Source organism: Pleurodeles waltl, chromosome 5 (genome assembly GCF_031143425.1).
Source record: "Pleurodeles waltl isolate 20211129_DDA chromosome 5, aPleWal1.hap1.20221129, whole genome shotgun sequence".
Classification (NCBI taxonomy): Eukaryota; Metazoa; Chordata; class Amphibia; order Caudata; family Salamandridae; genus Pleurodeles; species Pleurodeles waltl.
The window spans coordinates 188,003,904-188,022,752 of NC_090444.1; the positions used below are offsets into that span (position 1 = coordinate 188,003,904).

The 18,849-nt window shown below is 47.4% G+C and overlaps 1 protein-coding gene across 2 annotated transcripts in view; it reads left to right on the forward strand.

Moving 5' to 3' along the window:
• GPATCH2 (G-patch domain containing 2) overlaps positions 1–18,849 on the forward strand; it is a 479,275-nt gene that overhangs the window by 299,830 nt on the left and 160,596 nt on the right. For both annotated transcript variants that reach the window (XM_069233883.1, XM_069233884.1), the window contains exon 7: positions 4,333–4,372. In XM_069233883.1, coding sequence (XP_069089984.1) covers positions 4,333–4,372 — 40 coding nt within the window. The remainder of the gene's footprint in view (positions 1–4,332; positions 4,373–18,849) is intronic.

Sequence of the window (18,849 nt, forward strand, 5' to 3'; positions counted from 1 at the left end):
GGGAGAGACCCCAAGGGCTGTATCTACTCCCATTTTGAACCCAGGCCAAAAGAGTGGACTACAATTGCTAGTTAACTGGCCTCATGTTAAGCTCCTGGAACACAAAATCTGCGAGAACCTCCGCTGGTTTAGAATAGACGCGAGCTAGTGCAAGCTTGCTTAAAACCTTAAGTGACACCGCGCTCGACGCAGAGACGTTTTGCGAGGTGAGACGCGAACAGCACAAAGTCCCAGGTACTTGGAAAATCCGAAAGCTTTGAACTGCCTGTGTGTGGCACGACAACATAAGTAAGTTGGTTGTCTTTGTCTGCAGTCACCTCGGGTGCTTCGATAATTAAGGCGCGAAAAAGTAACGATTGGCTCTAGTTTCCGATTGTGTTTCATATTCTTTATAGAGAAAACGGTTTATCCGTTAAGAAGTTCTGCCCTACTGTTTGCCACCGAATCAACATAGACGCCTGAACTTGGGAAGTAAGACTTGAGTTGATAGGTAAGAGAGTTAATATATGGTATAGTTTCACCTTTGCACGCAGACTTGGGTGTCCAACAGCACTAATGAGTTGTTGCTCCTTTTTGGTTCCCTTCCTTTTCTGGCAGCCAGATAGAAATCGAGAGCAGATGCAGTAATCTGTAAATAGTGGAAACTAAACAGAATAAAGGTATAACTTTTAGCCTGTTTCACCTTGGGTGGCCACAAGACTAAAATGCATGCCTAGTTTCAACAGCGATTATCGGTGGGTGATTTGGCACTACTGCTAGTTTGAGTGTGCACATACATAAGACGGCGGTGGCAGTAAGGATTTGTTTTGACAAGTTCTTCTGAATTGTGCTGATAAAGAATCCCCAATGATGGTATAGAGTTCCATTTTGGGTTAATTCTGACACTGATACACATTACGTTTGGAGATGATTGATGCTGATACCATTTGAGGTACGATTTTAATTGTTGTGTTAATTTTTGTAGAGGTGCCAGTGCCCCCTGACAGTCCTGATGAGGCCCTGACTGACGAGGCCGAAACGCGTTGACATCTTTCTAGTGGGATCAAGGGCTTTGAAGCTAATTAACTTATATGCAGAATTGTTTTTGCACTACATAATACCTTTGAAAAAATATTTAGGTATTTCACAGCTGGGTGCAGTTAAATCCCTTGATCATCACAGCCTAGTGGATCACATTTATAGTTGTGTAATAGCGACCGCAATGCAAAGAAATGATGGTGGGCATAACTCTCCTTTTGTTTATTTTTATTTTTATTTGTGTTACATATGTTTGTGATGTTATTGTTACATTTATATCTAGGTGTTAGAGATATAATATGTGATGGATTGTTTTATGATGAGCTTCTGCTGTCCTTTACAAATGAGTTAAATAAATAAGGGAAAGGAATTTACCCATGAAATCAGGAGTGAGTACTGGTTTCCTAAAGTAATGATTGGATTTGTCCCTGCCTGTCGATCCACTTTCCTGCTGGGCTGACTGACGGAAACCTTGGTTTCCACCCATCAGCCCAGTGGAAAAATCATAATGGGGCGGGCGGGGAGGTCGCCACTATAGTGGTGGCCACCTTGTCAGGAGTTTGGCAGACGGGTGTTCCTGTCCGCCAAACTCATAATCAGGGCCCAAGTCAGAAGACTCAGTTGGGTGAACCTGGTCCCTGTAGCCAGCCTGCGCTCCATCTCGGGCAACCTTAACTTTTCACTTTGACATGGTGTAGTGCACCTAAATATTTGCAGTTGCCACTTTGTATTGTAGAAACATCCACAACTTTGAAAAAACATATCTGTGTTCCTTACATCAATTTTGTGTCTATGTGCTCAATACATGTTTTCCATTTTTATACTTTGGAGTGGGATTTTCATTGTGTTGTGTTTTATGCTTATTAATTGTTTTGGTACAGACAAATGTGTTACACTTGTTTGGCCTAAGTTAAGCCTGTCTGCTGTGTGCTACAGCTACCAAGGATTGAGCTCATGTTTAAATTATTGAGCCCTAACCGGAACTAGTAAGGAATAGTGCCATTATTACTTGAAGTGGACTACCATCCCTTTCAACTTGTAATCCACTTTTTCACACTAACTGTCATCTAAATGGAGCGAAATAGCCTCAAGCCCTGAAACACCAACTGTAAACAATAGTATTCACCATATATCTACTGTCAGTAACCAGCTACTGCCCCAGGACCTGAAGAAAATGTCTCACAATCTTTTTGTATTTTTTCCCATTATCTGAAAATATTGGGAAATGCGACATTGTAACAGGCAAAGTACAGTTGGTGAGCGCACTAAAAACAGGACCACTAATATGGTGGGTAATTTACCTCCTGGGCAATTTACTGGTGGTGAGCAAACACCACCACTAATCTTAACATCTAATCCTGGCTTCACCATTTTACTTCAATATGCTAGAAATACACATTGTATTATAAATCTTGAGTATGGGCCCACAATACAGTGGCATTTCCTTGGGAAGTCTAGTCCAATGCCATTTCCATCATAATTACAGGTACACCCCTTGTGGTGTAGACGGCTAGTTGGAAACTGTGGAGAAAAGGTATTTAATCCTGTCCTCCCCCTTTGGCAAAAACTGTGATCTAGGGAAACCACTTTGAATGTATCCCTCTTCTCCTAGTTTTTTATTCAAGAGTATTTAAAATCAGTTTAAAAGCTATTGGTATGTTTGTGGTTGAGAATAAAGCTGGACTTGATATTTCTTTGTGGGCAGATGGGTAGAAAGTGCCAGTCGAGGTATATTCACCAAAATGTAATGTGGTTGTAAAGTAATAGTTGGAACAAATAGCACTGCTTTACCATCAGGTCAGCAACTTTAACAAACTGTTTGATCTTGAGCAAATCATACTCTCCCTGTGCCGCTATCCCCAGTCTTTCAATATGTGTGTACTTTGAAAAGGCTTAAGGGAAGAAATAAACATGAAGGCCATATTCTTCATTCATACATTCAGGACTGTCCCGGCAAATCTGGGACGCATGGTCACCCTAGCTCCACTCCTTCATATGCACGTCTCTGGCCCTGCAAGCTGCAAAAAGCGAGACATTTGGTGCCTCACAACAGCTTAGTTCATGCAGTGGGTTAGACCAAACAAATGCCGTGCTGGATAATCCTACAAAAAAATGGATGGGTGTCCACCCTAGAACTATTTAAGTGACCAACTGGAGTTCAGAGACAGCGCACGATGAACACTAATGTAAACTTGAGACCATTACATAGATTGTGGAAACTCAACATTTATAACATCCATGCAGTGTTTCATTCTTCCCAGTACATGGGAGATCACCCTGAGAAAACCTGTCTTTGTAAATCTGTAAAACGGGAGCAGGACATAGTTTTTAAGCTGCATGCACAAGTTCTAACCTGTGCCTGCTGACTGTAGTGGCAGTGCAGATGTCCCAAAGTTCTTAGTGGTGCAGCCAGGGTAACATAGGGGCTAATGCAAGCCAGTAAAATGACCTCTCTACCACAAGCAGGGTAGTGAAAAGCAGCCGTAACGGGGCTGCTGTGCATCTTAAATAGGGGTGGGTAAAACTGGCGTAATTCTCTTCAATGTTATTACTTCCAATTACCACAAAATTCCTCTTAATTATGCGTAATTGTGTGAGAAGCGTAATTCAGCATTTAGCGTGTGGAAAATGGACTCGAGGATGCATTTTGCGCTAAGAAAGTAGAATTAAATGCTACAGGATACAGACATTAGTAGCCAGCAGCCGGTGGCTTTTAGTTTGTTGTTCCTAGCCTCCTGCAGTAGGTTTTTTGCTCCAAAAATATTCTTAATCACTCAAAGAGGTGTACTCGCATAATTTCAGTAATTTTGCATCACAAGAGTAATGTGTAATTAATGAAATGCCTCCGATTACTTTGGCATAATTACAATTTTGGCCAGGTCTAGTCTTGAACATCCCTTGTTCTGGTACCTGATGCACAAGTGTTGACCATGGCATCCTCCTGTGGAAATATTTGCAAGGTCACTGGGGACACATGGAGGATGAGATGAGGTGTTTGGGTGCCGGGGAGGTGTTGACAAATTTTTGTGTGTGTTGATTCTGCTCATTGTCGATCCTAAACATTTAATGAAATGTGTGTTGCTTTCCTCGAGCGGTTGTGCTGTGCAGCGCTCATGTGATTTTCCTCAGCGCAAATAAAAACTGGTACAAATTTTTAGGCTCCCATAAAATATCCCATTAAAGTAAAGCATGGCCTTGGGCTGCATTTTCCTGCTGGACGATAAAACACCGGAAAGCACGCGCATGCCGATCATATGACAGCACGAGCTTTAGCTAAGTTTATTGTTAAACCATTCTTTCTTTTCTCTCGCACAGCCATTGGTTTAGCCCTGGGGCAAGAAAAGAGCATGGCCAGGTAAGAACCACTTTATTACAGGAAATGTAAGAATATATTTGTGTCTGAATACATTTTACTGTTCTGCTTTGGAATACATATTCAGCTGTAATATTGCCGTCCATCCCCCCAGTATTAAGGCTACACGAACGATTCAAGGTGTTGACAGAAATCAAATTCTGTACTTTGAAGGATGGGTTGCACAAGACCTTTGTTAAAAAAATAATAATAATACCATTGTCAGTAGTGCATATTGCTCACACTGTATGACAGATTCACACAAAATGTGCAAATCTCTAGAACATTGACGTACACCTACAATATGCATAGATTGGTCAATATTGGGGCTTCCCAAGATCCAAATAAATGCAAATTGTAGGGTTCCAAGTCTACTCATAGGCCACTATGCATACTTTGGTGAATTATGTACACAACTGATAATCTACTGGGGAATGCATTACAAATATGTGCAAACATTTTTTTAAACGTCCTTTCCTTCACTAGGAACCTGCTTTTGCCTGTAGAAAACCCCTCTGACCTACGTCGGCATGGAGGTATGCCAACCCGTTTACCATTGCAGGAGTAAATTCCTAGGATAGCAATGGACCTGCAACACATATGTGGGGACTCAAAAACAATGTTCATGGTGGTTTTGATGGGTATCCGCCCACGTATGTCCTCTTTCCTGTCCCTTAGCAGCAGTGTACTACATTCGACACCTGAAGCTTTGCGGAAGTACTTCCAATCTGAACTCGGAATTGTTCGCATTCTGATTCTTTGAATTAGATGGCGGACATTTCTGCATGCAGATCAATTTTTATGCGGAAAATTTCTAGCTCTTAAAATGCTAAACAAATTAGGATTGCGAGAGATAATTTAGCACCCTTCACTCCAGTTTGTGTGTAAAAGGCCAGTGCCTTCACACAAACAGGTGCACTCACAGTGTTTTATCCCTTGGCCTTTGCCTTACAAAACTAAATCCTCACTATACATAAACTCTCCTGCCAACCGCTCCCCCCTCCCCTAAGCCCCCCTCCCACCTCCCTTTTCCCTCTTTATACTTGCAGCTCATTAGTCCAGTCCTCCTTATCTCCCGCTCCTGTTTTATCTGTCTAGTACCTTACTAGTCAGGTGCTATCGTCTTGAGCGTGCAAGTCACCAGCCCCTAAATGTCCATCTTATCTTCGTAGCCCTGCTACTGTCCATCCTCTTCCAATCTGTGTTTGTCTTGTCCTATTTTCGCCCCGCCCGTTCTCCTCTGTCATGTGCCCGTTCTCGGTCTCCGCCACCAGAAAAGAAGAGGATCCGGCCCGCAGGGACGTCCTCTCCTTTTCTGCCCCCCCAGCGTCTAAAGTCACTTCCGCGCATCTGCCTAAGCTTCTTTGAACATTGCTTGAAGAGCTTCCTTTAATTGGAGCAGGTACAGTTCCATGCCCATAAAGGACAGGTGTACTCCATTGCCCCTGAAAAATTCCTTATCCTCAAATCTGATATCAGAATGCTCCAGATATTCCAAACCTTGCTCCGCACAAAAGGTCCGCATTTCCTTGTTAATCTTCTTCCTCGCTTTCTCTATGGCCCGGGTTTCCTCGCCCCTCTCCAAACTAATCGAGGAACAAACGCTGTCCAAACGACATGGCACCCATGCCACTGTTGTCACACCATGACTAAATCCCTCTTCATGTCCTTCAAGATGTCTAGTCCAGTCCGTTTTACCAAGTCATTCTCACCCAAATGAATTATCAATACATCTGGGCACGGACCCCTCCCCTTTAACCTTTCCAAGGTCCCCACTAACTCCTGCCAACACATTCCTCCTTTTCCTTCCCACCGTACCCTATACTGCACCCTATCTAACCCCAAATTGGTCCCCAAAGTAGTTGACTGCGATTGCTTCGCCGCCCACTTCACAAATGAGTGTCCCACGAGCCAAATTGACAAGGACTGCACAGCCGGCCCTGGAACCGAACCTGCATCAAGAAGAAAAATCGTTATTGACCCTGTCCCTGACTCCATTATCGCACATACCTCCTATATGCATCTGACTTCCATCTCCCCAGTTCTAAAACTGCCGCCTTCTGCCACCCACGTCGACCTGCTTCTGTCGCCATGCCAATCCTAAATGAATGAGTGCCATATTGCGCCACGTTTAAACCTAGGTATCGCAAGCAGGCCCTCAAAACTGACATTAACTGGTTAGCTGACACCGCCTCACCGCTCACGTGACGAAAAACCAGACCCTCTTTGACAGTCAGATTTCGTTGCCATCTTAGAGCTAAGCGCATCGGGCATAAATACCCCTTGGGGTAAGCTCTCAAAAATACTTGTCTCCCTTTGCCTTGCTGATCGGTCTTTGACCGTACCAATGATATTGCCACCCCACTAGGGGAGAGATAAACATCCTGCCATAAAACCCCAACCCAGTCTGCGGAACCCAATAGCTCCGACACCCTGAAAGCTCCAAAGAACATCCAAGACATCAATGTCTTGAACAAGGCGCATTCGGCTGCATTCTTACAAACCGCATCCGCCGCCTGCAAAAGCTTCTCTAATAACTCTAAGGTAATGGGCTTTCTCTTCTTAGTCCGGTTCCCTTGTTCCCTGGCCCAACCCTCCAAAATGCACTGCCCCAATTCCCCTGCTGAAGGAGCATAACCCCACAACAGCTTACCCATAAAAGCCACACAAGCCAACTTCCCTGCCATTGATACTATGGACAGTCCTAAATCCACCATGTCCATGAAGAAATTAACCACGTCATCTACCCGCTCTTGCTGCCGTCGCCGTCGACGCGCCCCCGACTCCAGAAAAGCCCGACAGGCCCGTACATACGTGCGTTGCGTCGACGGGGCCAAGGAATTCACCACCAATCGCAGAATCCTCTGCTGCCTATACTCCAGAGCGCCACCGGCATCGCCGTCCTGCTCACCCGCTCGTCCACGGCCAACCCACGGAATCTCTCCCACTGCGAACGAGAGAACGCATCCGCTATGTCATTGTTCACCCCTGGCACATGTTTTGCCCTGAAATAGATGTCGCGGCGCAAACATTCTAAAACAAAAACACGAAGGAGCTGAAGGACCTGCGGATCTCTAGCCGATTGCCGGTTGACCACCTGCACCACTGCCATGTTATCCACCCTGAAAAGCACTCTTTTGTGCTGTAGATAATGTCCCCAAATACACACTGCTACCACCAATGGAAATAACTACAGAAAGGCGATGCTCCTCCCCCGCGCGCCATGCTTCCGGCCACTGTTCCGCACAATACTTCCCCTGCCAGTAAATACCAAAGCCCGACGGACCCGCCGCGTCTGAAAATATCTGCACATCCCAATCGCACAGCGGCCATGCTTGAATTGGAATGCCGTTGAACGATTCCAAGAAAACACACCACATACGCAGGTACTCTTTTGACCCTGCGCTGAGCCGTACGTGATGGTGCGGCATGGTGCCTCCCGACAAAGCCATGCCAAGCCTCCTGAAAAATGTCCTACCCGCCCGTACCACCCGGCACGCAAAATTCAAATAGCCCAACAAAACGTGAATTTCCCTCACTGTCGCCTTCTGTTTCATCACCATGTGTGTCACCTTTTCCAACATGGCCCTCTTTTTATCCTCAGGCAACCTCGCCACCATAGCCACTGTATCCAGCTCAATTCCCGAAAAGGATAAGGCCGTGCAGGGCCCCACCGTCTTTTCGGGGGCCAGGGGCACTCCCAGGTCCACAATGATGCCCTGAAATTTTTGCAATGCCACCTTACAGGACTCGGACTCCTTCGGCCCTGCAAAGAAAAAATCGTCCAAATAATGCGTCACCGCCCTATGGCCCGTGGCCGTTACAAAAACCCACTGCAGAAGAGTGCTGAAGCATTCAAACAGTACACATGAACTCGAACACCCCATGGGCAGAGCCTTGTCAACATACCAGTTGCCTTGAAATTGGATGCCCAGCAACTCAAAATTCCACGGGTGCACCGGTAACAGCCGAAAGGCTGATTTAATATCAATTTTTGTCATGAGGGTGCCCGGACCCAATTCCTCCACCAATGCCATTGCCACGTCCACTGAGGCATATGACACCTTAGTAAATTCCTCCGGAATGAAATCATTCACCGATGATCCTTCCGGCCATGACAAATGGTGAATCAAACTATACTGACCTGGTTCCTTTTTGGGCACTACCCCAATAGGCAACACAATCAGATTTTCCAGAGGCCAATCCGCAAAAGGGCCTGCCATTCTTCCTTCCGCCACCTCCTTGCCAAGTTTGAGCCGCACCAGCTCCTCCTTGCCATTTACCGACCGCAAATTGTCCGCCCACCGATGCTGCCGCGGACCTCGGTATCCCAGTTCGAACCCGTCCGAAAAACCGCACAACAGCAATTGTCCCTGACTCTCGTTACCGTAAAGACCCACCCAGAACTCCAACTTGTCAAGTTTAATTGGCGTAATAGCTTTTTCCCAACAGTGGCCCCTTCTGTTTGGACTGACCCTGATTTGCACTGGCACCAACCCCCCCTGTCGCTGACTGTTGTCCCACACCAGCTCCTCCGTAACAACTGGTAAGGGGATGCCTCCCCGCACACTTGGAGCACTCATGCCTGAACTTACAGTACTCCTTCGTGCATAACCCCTTGTTAAAGTCCCAGCATGCCCCGGGCTTCTTCCCCGAACCCGCAGCCCCAGATGCTCCTCTGTCTCCCATGTTGCTGGTAAGATTGGCCCCACCCTGGGTGGGGCGATCCCGAAAGGGCCGATACGTAATTGGTAAGCCACTGGCTGTGAAAATTGTTTTTCCGAATTTCGCGGGACCCATCGTATGTTGCCACAGGTCCGCGTCTATTTCGCCACATTGGGCTTCTTCATCCGCGGCCATACGCGCCCAAAACTCCTCATCATACTGGGCCCACGCATAACCCCCATAGTTCAAGTAGGCCTTGCGTATCACGTCCATATATTTTAACAGCGCCACTGACCGCTCCGGGAATCGCTCACAATAAACGCTCGCAAATATAAGAAACGCCGCCGTCTAATTCTCGATCGTGACTGGTACTCTAGGCCTCTTGGCCAATTCAAATTCCTCCTCCTTCTAACCCTCTTTCGCCCGAACCTCTCGGTGTAACAGCTTTAAGATCTCAACGTACTCCCCTTTCTATATTTTTTCCTTTGTCGCCTGCATGAGATGGGCCCCAAGAGGCTTCGCCGTCCCCATATACGGCAACCTCTTACATTTGCCCCCAACTTTTCCCACCCCATGCTCCGTCTCTTTCTTTTCAGCCTCCTCCAGCTCTTTACCTACCCGCTCCTTCCCGTCTTCTGTGGTGACCCCCACATCTATTACATAGACACCCTTTCGCAGCCGCTCCCCTGTACTCGCATCCGTCCCCGCCGCCACCCCTATTGATTTTAACGCTTTTTGCTCATTACCTGTTTGCAGCAACGGCGTGCATTCCGCCTCCTTCTGTCTGGCTCCCTTCCTCGCCTTCGCCTCCGACACCTGTAACATCTCACAACAAGAATTAGACTCCCCCCCGTCGCCCACCAGGCCTCCTCATCACGAATCTCTCCCTCTTCCACGCTATCCTCGTCATAATCCAGCTGTACCTCCCTCGCGCTGTCCTCCATGTCACACCACTCCACCCTTGCCCCCCATCGCGCCTTCTTCACCAAATCCTCTACCGGCGCCGCCGCAACATACGGTCGCCGCGAAGCCACTGAGCCCCCTTTCCGGTGCACCGCCAGGCCGCTCCCCCTTACTCACCAAATTCCTGGTGGGCGCAACACCCAATCCAGGCTGGCGTTTCTGTCCTAGGACCTTGGCCTGTCCCGCCGAACCTCCAAGCTGAGAGTCGATCCAGCCAGCCGCGCTGGGCCCCGCCTTCTCTTCTTCCCAGGGCTCAGAGCCCGCCCATGGCTCCCCTGGGTCCCCCTCCTCATCACTACTGCTCTTCTCCCCCTGCAAAATTGCGAAGGTGTCGGTGAGCAGGAACCCTTCCACTGACCCCACCCCTTCTGACCTGCCCCTGTTGGCCCCTCCTCTCCTAGGCTCTTCCCTGTCCGCACTGCCTGAACTTGACCCTGCCTGCCCCTTCCTTTCACTCCTGACCCCCCCGTAGGTCCGAAGAGGCGGCCGCACCTTAAGGGTAATGCCATCCTCCTCTACCTCCTGGCTGCCCTCCTCTTCCTCCTCCTGTCCTTCATCCTCACTCCCTTCCCACTGAAAGCCCCATCCATCTTCCTGCTCCAGCCTCCACCTGCAACCTGTCTCTTGTTCCCATGGGTTGTCCCCCCCCCTGCCCCTCTTGTAATCCCCCTGCCCCCCCTCCCCCTTTTTACCGCACCCCCATCCTCCTCCCTATCCTGTCCCTCTGACATACTTCCCCCCCTGTCCCCATGTGCACCGCCCGTGCCACTACCACAGGAGTCGCTCCCCTTTCCCTTCTCGGGGTATCCCCGTGGGTTTTTTCCTCCCTCCCTGCTTTCTGAAATTGGTCCGACCTCTCGGGGAGGCCACCACGTGTTTGGCGCGCCCAAAATGGGCGCGGCTCCAATGCCACCGATCCTCCGGCCCTGTAGGCTGGGGGCGGATCGATCCCGATGCCGCCCCCAACCCCGCCATTCGATGCCTTCGCCTGCGGCCGTGCCCCCAAGGGGCCCGGCCGCCTCACTTTGGGAACCACAACTCGGTGGGCAGGCGCGCCTGCCTTTCCTGCCCGCCCCCTTCCCACCCCGAGCCCCCTTACCTGTGTGACCCGCCTGCTCCTGCTGCCGCGTGGGGGGGAGCATGCCACCACCGCGACCGCCACCCCGCTGGGCGCTCGCGGCGAGCACCGACCTCCGCCAGCAAGTCCAGCCGGCCCGCCTCTTCAAGCAACTGGAGTGCCTGACGGACGCCAGTATCCATCGCCGCAGGTAAAATAAACTGTCGTCTGCCCAGCCCTCTTATACTTTAACTACTTCTGTTTTTTTTGTTTTTTGCCTCCCAAAACTAAACCAGCCTATAACCTGCCACTAAAACAAACGCTTGCCGCACTGGCAATAAACAGGAGAAAAACCTGCCCCACGAAAAAAGACTGACGCATTGGCAAACTACCACCACAAAATGGTGGCCCAGCAAAATGTCCGTGCCCCTTTATAAGTTAGCCCCAGCTACCAAAGCCCCCAGCCCAAAAACAGCCCAAACAACGCCCAAAACGGCGCAAATGGGCTAACCCAGTCTCGCAAACTCCCCGTGGGGGAGACTGCCAAATATGGCGCTCCCCCCCCAAAACCACCTTTTCATTCGATCTCCAGTTTCACTGAAGATACGTTTTCCTGGCCGCCACGTTTGAGTTGCATAAAATGTGCAGCAGGAACCTGAGGCAGTGTCGTCACGGGGTCTGGAGGAGGAAGCGCGAGGGCAGAGGGATGCCCGAGATCCAGTGCTTTTTATTACTAATGGAGGCAACTTACATTACCATACCATTGGATGGTGCCAGATGACAGAGTTGCTGTGTTTTATCTTTTCTCGTGCTTGTGAATACTAGCAAAAATGTACTTGGAGTCCAGTGTGTTCCATATCACGTTCCCCCCCCCCCATTAAACTGGCATACTTAAGTACGGTACAGAACTACTGATCAATACGTGTTGTCAAGGGTCCTTTGGTTCTGAATGGAAAACCTTTGACTGGATGAAGATTCTGAGCTAGCCTTGGAGAAATGTGATTGGAGAAAGCGGATTCATTGTAGGTTTTTCCATTCACATATATACCTGTAGGCAGACTTGCAGCACAGCCCGAATAGTAACGAGCATTCATGCAGCAGCAGTGACTGTTGTGGTGTGTGTGCAAGCAGTACAGCTACTAGTGAACTTCTGTCACTAATTAGAGTAGCTTTTGTATAGCTATACAAGGTGATGTGGCCTCCTATGTATAGTAAATGACTGGAACACCATATACAACAAAACTAAGTAGCTGTACAGACATTACCACTTTTTGGACACCCGTTTGACATACTGGGGGCTCTCAGGCAGTCAATATATGTGGCGACATTATTTGTGATTATATATACACACATTACTGTATAATTGGTGTCACCCCTTTCAGAGGGCCACAGGGCAAGCAGGAGCTACTGGTTGAACCATGGGGGATGTGGCGTTTTACTCCCAATGTCCCTATTATGGATCCTGAGTAACTGGACCAAGTACTACTGCTTCAGCACCTGACTCACCGTGATACTGTGGGTTGAACAGTCAAGGGCTCTTCAGGGAAGAGCTAGGTGAAAGTTGTGCAAGCTCTCCGAACTCAAAGTACCCCCATACACCCCCAATAAGATGATTGTCCAGTCCAATAGTGATCTTCAGTGGAAAAAGCAGTATGTATTTACTAAGCTAAACACATCACACTAAAGAATCCATACAATAGTTTCTCAAGGCTAGCTAGCACTCTACCGACGGGTCAAGGTAATGCTCCATCCCTGAAGATCCTCTCTCTACCCCCCTCCTCCTCCACACTATGTCCTGCAGCTCTAGCGGATTGCAGGAGGATAACCCCAGGTGCTCCTGGTGCTAGCGATATCCATCAAAGTGTGGCTTTGGCCTTGCAAGTTTTTCTGCTCTTTTGGTGGTAAACCACTGAGCTCCAATAAGTCTGAGCACTGCTTCAACCTTACCCCAGATGCGGCCTTTTGAAGAGTCCAGGAGTCAGGTTGCTTCTCTTGCCCGCAATTCACACTTAGCACCCTGGTCGGCAGTTGCAAACTGCAAAGTCTCCTGGGTGCAGTGGCTCTTTCTGATTCACAGTTCATGGCAGTAAGTCAGTAAAGAAGCAGAGCAGTGTCCCTGCAGGTGACTTCTGGACTTGTTCCAGAGCTCCTCTGCAGGTCTCGGGGGGGCTCCAGTGTTATAGCAATGGCCCAATGGTCTTAGTGGGCTCCTCTTGGTATGCAGGGCTCACTTACACAGTGGCACTCCCAATCAGGTTATATCCTCCTGCTGATGGTCCAACCAGTCTGTGTCCCACTCTTGGTACACTGGTTCACAGACACAAGCTGTGGCCAACCGTTTCATTCACACAGCTTAGAACCTCAACACACCCAGTGGCCCTCTTCTTGGCACACTGGGGCCATGGTTATGGGCAACAGCCCCTACAAGATCAGCGCTATCCGTCGACAGCCTGTAACTTCACCACAGCCAATATGGCAGTTGCCAACTTCCACAAGTGAGCGGATGGATGCCTCACTTTCTGCTCATCAAGATCCAGCCACCAGGATGCCCACAGGACTTCGCTCCCTCCAAGCTCTCTCTTCCTCATCACAGGGCACACTAGTCTTGGCATTAAGGCAGGAGGGCAAGTGTCCTTGGCTTCTGGGTGAGGGCCCTTCACCCAGATGGAAGACTGACAGACTTTGGTCCCCAGTTCTGAACTTCCACCCTTGCACAGGTACCATGCATCCGATGTTGCCGCTCCAGAGAGCGTTTCTCCTCCCACCTCACCGTCAAGTCCTAGAACGCCCTCCACCTCTGTACTTCACCCTTGCTGACCACTTCAGGATGGTACTCAAAAAGTGGCTCTTCGCCTGACATCCCGGTATAGCTCCTGGATATCCTCTTGGGTGAGAAGCAGCGCTATATAAATACCACTTGAGTAATTGATTGGTAATTGCATGGTGCTACTGCTGCCTTCTAAAGTTAGAGCAAGCAAAGTTAGAATAAGCAGCACAAAAGTCAAAAGATATCTTGACGCATTCCCTGGCACAGCATACCAACCATAGCAGATTGGAAATGAAGAGATGCCAGTTCCAAAGTGATCAGAAAGCGTGGGAGAATGTTCAGCTATATATTTATGAAAAAAATTAAGTAAAGTCACTTCTAGTCTCTTCCTTTCAAGTATTTCACATTAGAAAACCTTTTTCTAAGTTGGTCTAAAGGTCTCTTTCTGAGCTTTCTGGGCCACAAGTTCCAAACAGACTAAACCCCAAATTAATTTAAATTCTTTACTAATTACATACGTTGGCCAAAAGACTGCTTTTAATTACTGAATCTTAGGAAGTACTCGGTCGTTTTTTCTTTCTTTATCACTCACTTTTGTCTCTCTTCTTTCTTTCCTTGTCTTCATTTAACCTCACTGTCTATCTTGCTGTCTCCATTACCCTTTGATCTATCTCTTGCTCCTTCTTTTTTATTTTATTGCTTTCCTTTTTTTCCATCTTTCTTTCTTCCTACATGGCAGCTCTCTTCCTCCATCTTTATGCATACCATTTCCGCTCCCCTTTACTTTTGTCCTTCTCTGGGTCCTTCATCCTCCAAAAGAGCAACTCTGCCATAGTAAAAAGTAGAACTGAAAGTGTCACTCCTTGCGGGATGCGATTAATATACTTAGTAAAATGGAAATGTAATGATATGTTATTGTAAGGAAAGGCCTTTTTTTTTTTTTTTTTTTACAAGATTACACCCCAATTTGGTCTGTTATTGCTGTTTTTTATAACTCTGTTGCACTGGGACCCTGCTAACCAGGCCTCAATACATGTTCTCTGACCACTAAAACATGTACGATTGGTTTAGCCTGGACTGGCATATTGACTTACCTGTAAATCCCTGGTATACAGTACTTTGTGTACCCAGGGCTTGTAAGTTAAATGCGTACCAATTGTGCCCCCAATAAAGCAACCATGGAAATCATGACTTGAGGCCTGCCACAGCAGCCTATCTTGGCAATTTTAAAACTGCTATCTCAACCTGTTAAAATTACCCTTTTAACAGGACTAAACCTTCCTTTTTAATACTTACAAGTCATCCCTAGGGTAGACCTAAATTTCCACAGAGCAGGGTGCATGTTATTTAAAAAATGTGTTCTTAAGTTTTACATGTCCTAGTAGTGAAAAATCTCCAAAGTCGGTTTATACTGTTGCAAGGCTGGCTCTCCCATTCTTCCATAGAAAAGCACTGGGTTGCATTATACTTACTTATAATGCATAAGTTCCATTTGGAAATAGATAGACCCATGGTTCAAGGACACAAATTAATAGGAATTTAAAATCCACTCTGATGGTCAAGTCAGATTTCAAGTCACTATTTTGAAAATGGCACTTTTACAGAGTTGGCTTTTTCCTGCCTAAAACCTTTAGTAGCCTTTTCAGAGTTAATCTGTAACTTCCCCCTAGCATCCTGCTGGGAGGTGTAAGTGGCTTCCAGGAAAGGGAAAAAAAGGGCTTTGGCTGAGAGGACCTTCTGGCAGGATAGCTCTGGGGTGCACCCATCAACTGCACATGCTTCAAAGGGACATCCTCTGTCACAGGTGAAGTAACTCATATCTAGGTCTGCCCTTGCCATTTTCCAAGTAGCCAGAGTGGCACTAATCCCAGTGGGGGGGGAAGGGGAGGGGCGGAGGAGGGTACCTTGTTCCAGAACTAGTTTGCAGGGAGGTTCCTCATTTACTTACACACACCACAGAGATGACTAGGGGAAGAAAGACTCTGTCATGTTCCATTTTGACAGACTAGAGCATGTCTTGAAAACACCTCTGGATATGTGGAAGACAGAAGAAGGACTGCACCTGCTACTGAGCCTGGGGAGAGAGACCCCAATGGCTGGATCGCCTCCCACTTGTACCCAGGACTAAGAAATGGACTCCAAGGCTCTGTTGGGTGACCTTCTGTAAAGCTACAGGGACACAAAAACTACAAGAAGCCCACTTTCCTGACCAGCTGTCCAGATCCAAATGGACCTGCCCTTGACCCTGCTGGTGGCTTACCCTGGAGTGAATCCTGACCCCCGTGTGGTGTAAGGTCTAAGATCCTGGGGCCCTTGGATAAGTATCAGAGTTTACTCTCTCGCCCTTACCCTAGACCCTGAGACCTAGGAACGTTTTCTATGAATTTTCCAAAAAGGATCAGAGGCTACCACTAGACCGCCGCTGACATCGAAATGCTGGTCAGACTGAACCTGCTGATTTACCCCATTGAAACGAGCCTGACTTCCAAAAACGCTTGTAAGTCCGAACATAGAGGACTTCACCAGGACCATCACTGAGCAGTACTCTGCTGTCGCCACCGACCTGGGCCTGATATTCAGATTTCACTACTCAAAGTACCCCTGCATTCAGCGTTGAGAGACTAAATATTCCCACCAATGTAGAGGCTCCCCTCAGTGTCCTATATTTCAGCCAGCCGGCATCGTGACTGCCTCTTAGGATCGAGTAGGCACTACGATCCACTGACAGCCCGGTCAATGAGGATAGAAGTCAGAAGGTAAAATTTCCACCAGACAGGACCCGGGCTCTCTATGCTGCAATGGAGCCTGACTTAAGTTTTGACTTTGACAAAGTTTAGCTTGACCAAATTCCTGCTGTTATCGCTTTGTGCTTTTTGTCAATTAAACATTGAAAAATCATATCTTCTGTTCCCTACATCCTGTTTTTGCAGGTTGGTGTCTTTAGGTCACTAGCTTCCACTTCCAAGGGCTGAGGGTCTGGATTTGGCGCCACTTGGCAAGTCAGGACTATCAGCAGAAGAGCCCAGGCACTGGCAGATGAAGTCTTTGCTGTCCCTGAGACTTCACAACAGGAGGCAAGCTCAGTTCAAGTCCTTGGAGAACCTTTGAAAGCAGGATTAGAAAGCAAAGTCCAGTCCTTTAACTCTCAGGGCAGAAGTAGAAGCAACAGGCCAGCACAGCAAAGCAACAGGCAGCGCAGCAGGTCCTCCTCCAGCATCAAGCTCTTCTCTCTGGCAGAATGTCCACAGCCCAGAAGTGTTGTTAAGTGTGGGAGCAGCAGTCCAATACTTATATTCATTTGTGCCTTTGAAGTAGGCAAACTATAACGTAAAGTCTTGATAGTGCACAAGACCCTGTCTTCCCCTGTCCAGGCCTCAGACACACTCCAGGGGGTTGGAGACTGCTTTGTGTAGGGACAGGCACAGCTCTATTCAGGTTCAAGTGTCAGCTCCCCCCTCCACTCTAGCCCAGGAAGACCCATCAGGATATGCAGGACACACCTCAGCTCCCTTTGGGTGACTGTTTAGAGTGAATTCACAAACAGAAAGAAAAGGAATGGATGGATGGAAAGAGAGAGGAAGCACAAGTAGACAAAGGGAGTTAGGATGGTGAGCATTTTTGTCAGGGCTGTTTTTGGTTCCCCAGTCTGACCTTGTTCATATGCTCTTAGAACCCTGCTTAGAAGGAACTACAGGGATAGAGGGTAGCCATGATGCTCCTTTTTACTGACCAGTACATTTAATTGTAGTCACAGGCTGGCTCTCCTGCTTCTTCTCACCAACTGATCTATTTATCTGTAAAACCCAGAGATGCAGATGGAGTTGAAAGGGTGAAAAATAAGGAGAGTGCCAGTCTCTCATTTCCCAAAGTCAGAAGGAGAAGAACAACATAGTTCAAAACGTAGACCTTTGTTGCCTGTTAAAAGACAGATCTTGGCATCCTCTGATCACAGGCCAGAAGGCCAGCACTCTCGACTTGGCTGCTGGGATGGCTGCTGCAGTAAACCAGCAGTTGTATAAGGCCAACTGGAGAGATGTTGGCATTCGGATGTGATAGCGAGTGCAGTATGCTGAGCTCTGCCTGTTTCATTCAAAAGTTTCTGAGAAAAAAGATTGACATTCTGCATTGCAAGGGTCACAAAACACTTGTGCACACAAACATAAATGCACACATATGAGAAACAGGTATCGTCCGTTGCTAGACTCCGCAGAAGAGCAGATAATTGATGTTGCCTGCACCCTTTCTACCAGGATCATAGTATAAGTGAAGTAGAAGTTTATCATGAGAGAATCAATTTGAGTAGAATTTAAATCTTTGAAGGATGACTTTGGGTCAGGAAACACACTACTGCAAGTTCACTGTTCAGCAGTTTGTTAAAGAGTAGCAGGAAGGGTCAGCGAGATTCATCTTGCGTATGAGATTGCTGGTTAATTAGGTTTCCCTGGTCTTCAGGGTCCTTAGTTATTGTATGCAATGCGGCTGGGAGCTAAGGACATCACACCCACTGTCTCCAGATTCATTTTGGATCTGGCAGTTCAGCCAGTTACCACATCTGAATTCACTACTTATGCTAAAGATCTTTGAAGAAACCTTATATTTGGTTTGCTGTCATCTCTTTAGATTACAGTGTATTTGAGAGGCTGCTTGAGTTTTACTTTGCTTACACTAAAGCCATTCCATAAGCATTCTAGTGTCTATATCTATCAGATAGAATAACAACAAACAATGCTATTTTACTTAAAGAGTTTTTAATTAGACCCTTCTTTTTTGCATTTTTATGTTCATTTTTTGAACTCCTGATTCAAAGCCTGTTTCTTACATCCTAAATTAGCTCTTTTTTGTCTTTATAATACTTGTTTTAGGTCTCAACAAAATCTGTAAGCAGTGGTTGTTGATTATATTGCAAATAATTTACTGCCCACCTTTCTTTTGAGATTGACTTTCTAAGCTTTGCCCAGGCTACCCTATGGGCAGGATACTTTGTGTTGCTCTCCCGGATGGAGAACAACTTTCTTGTATCTGCACAAG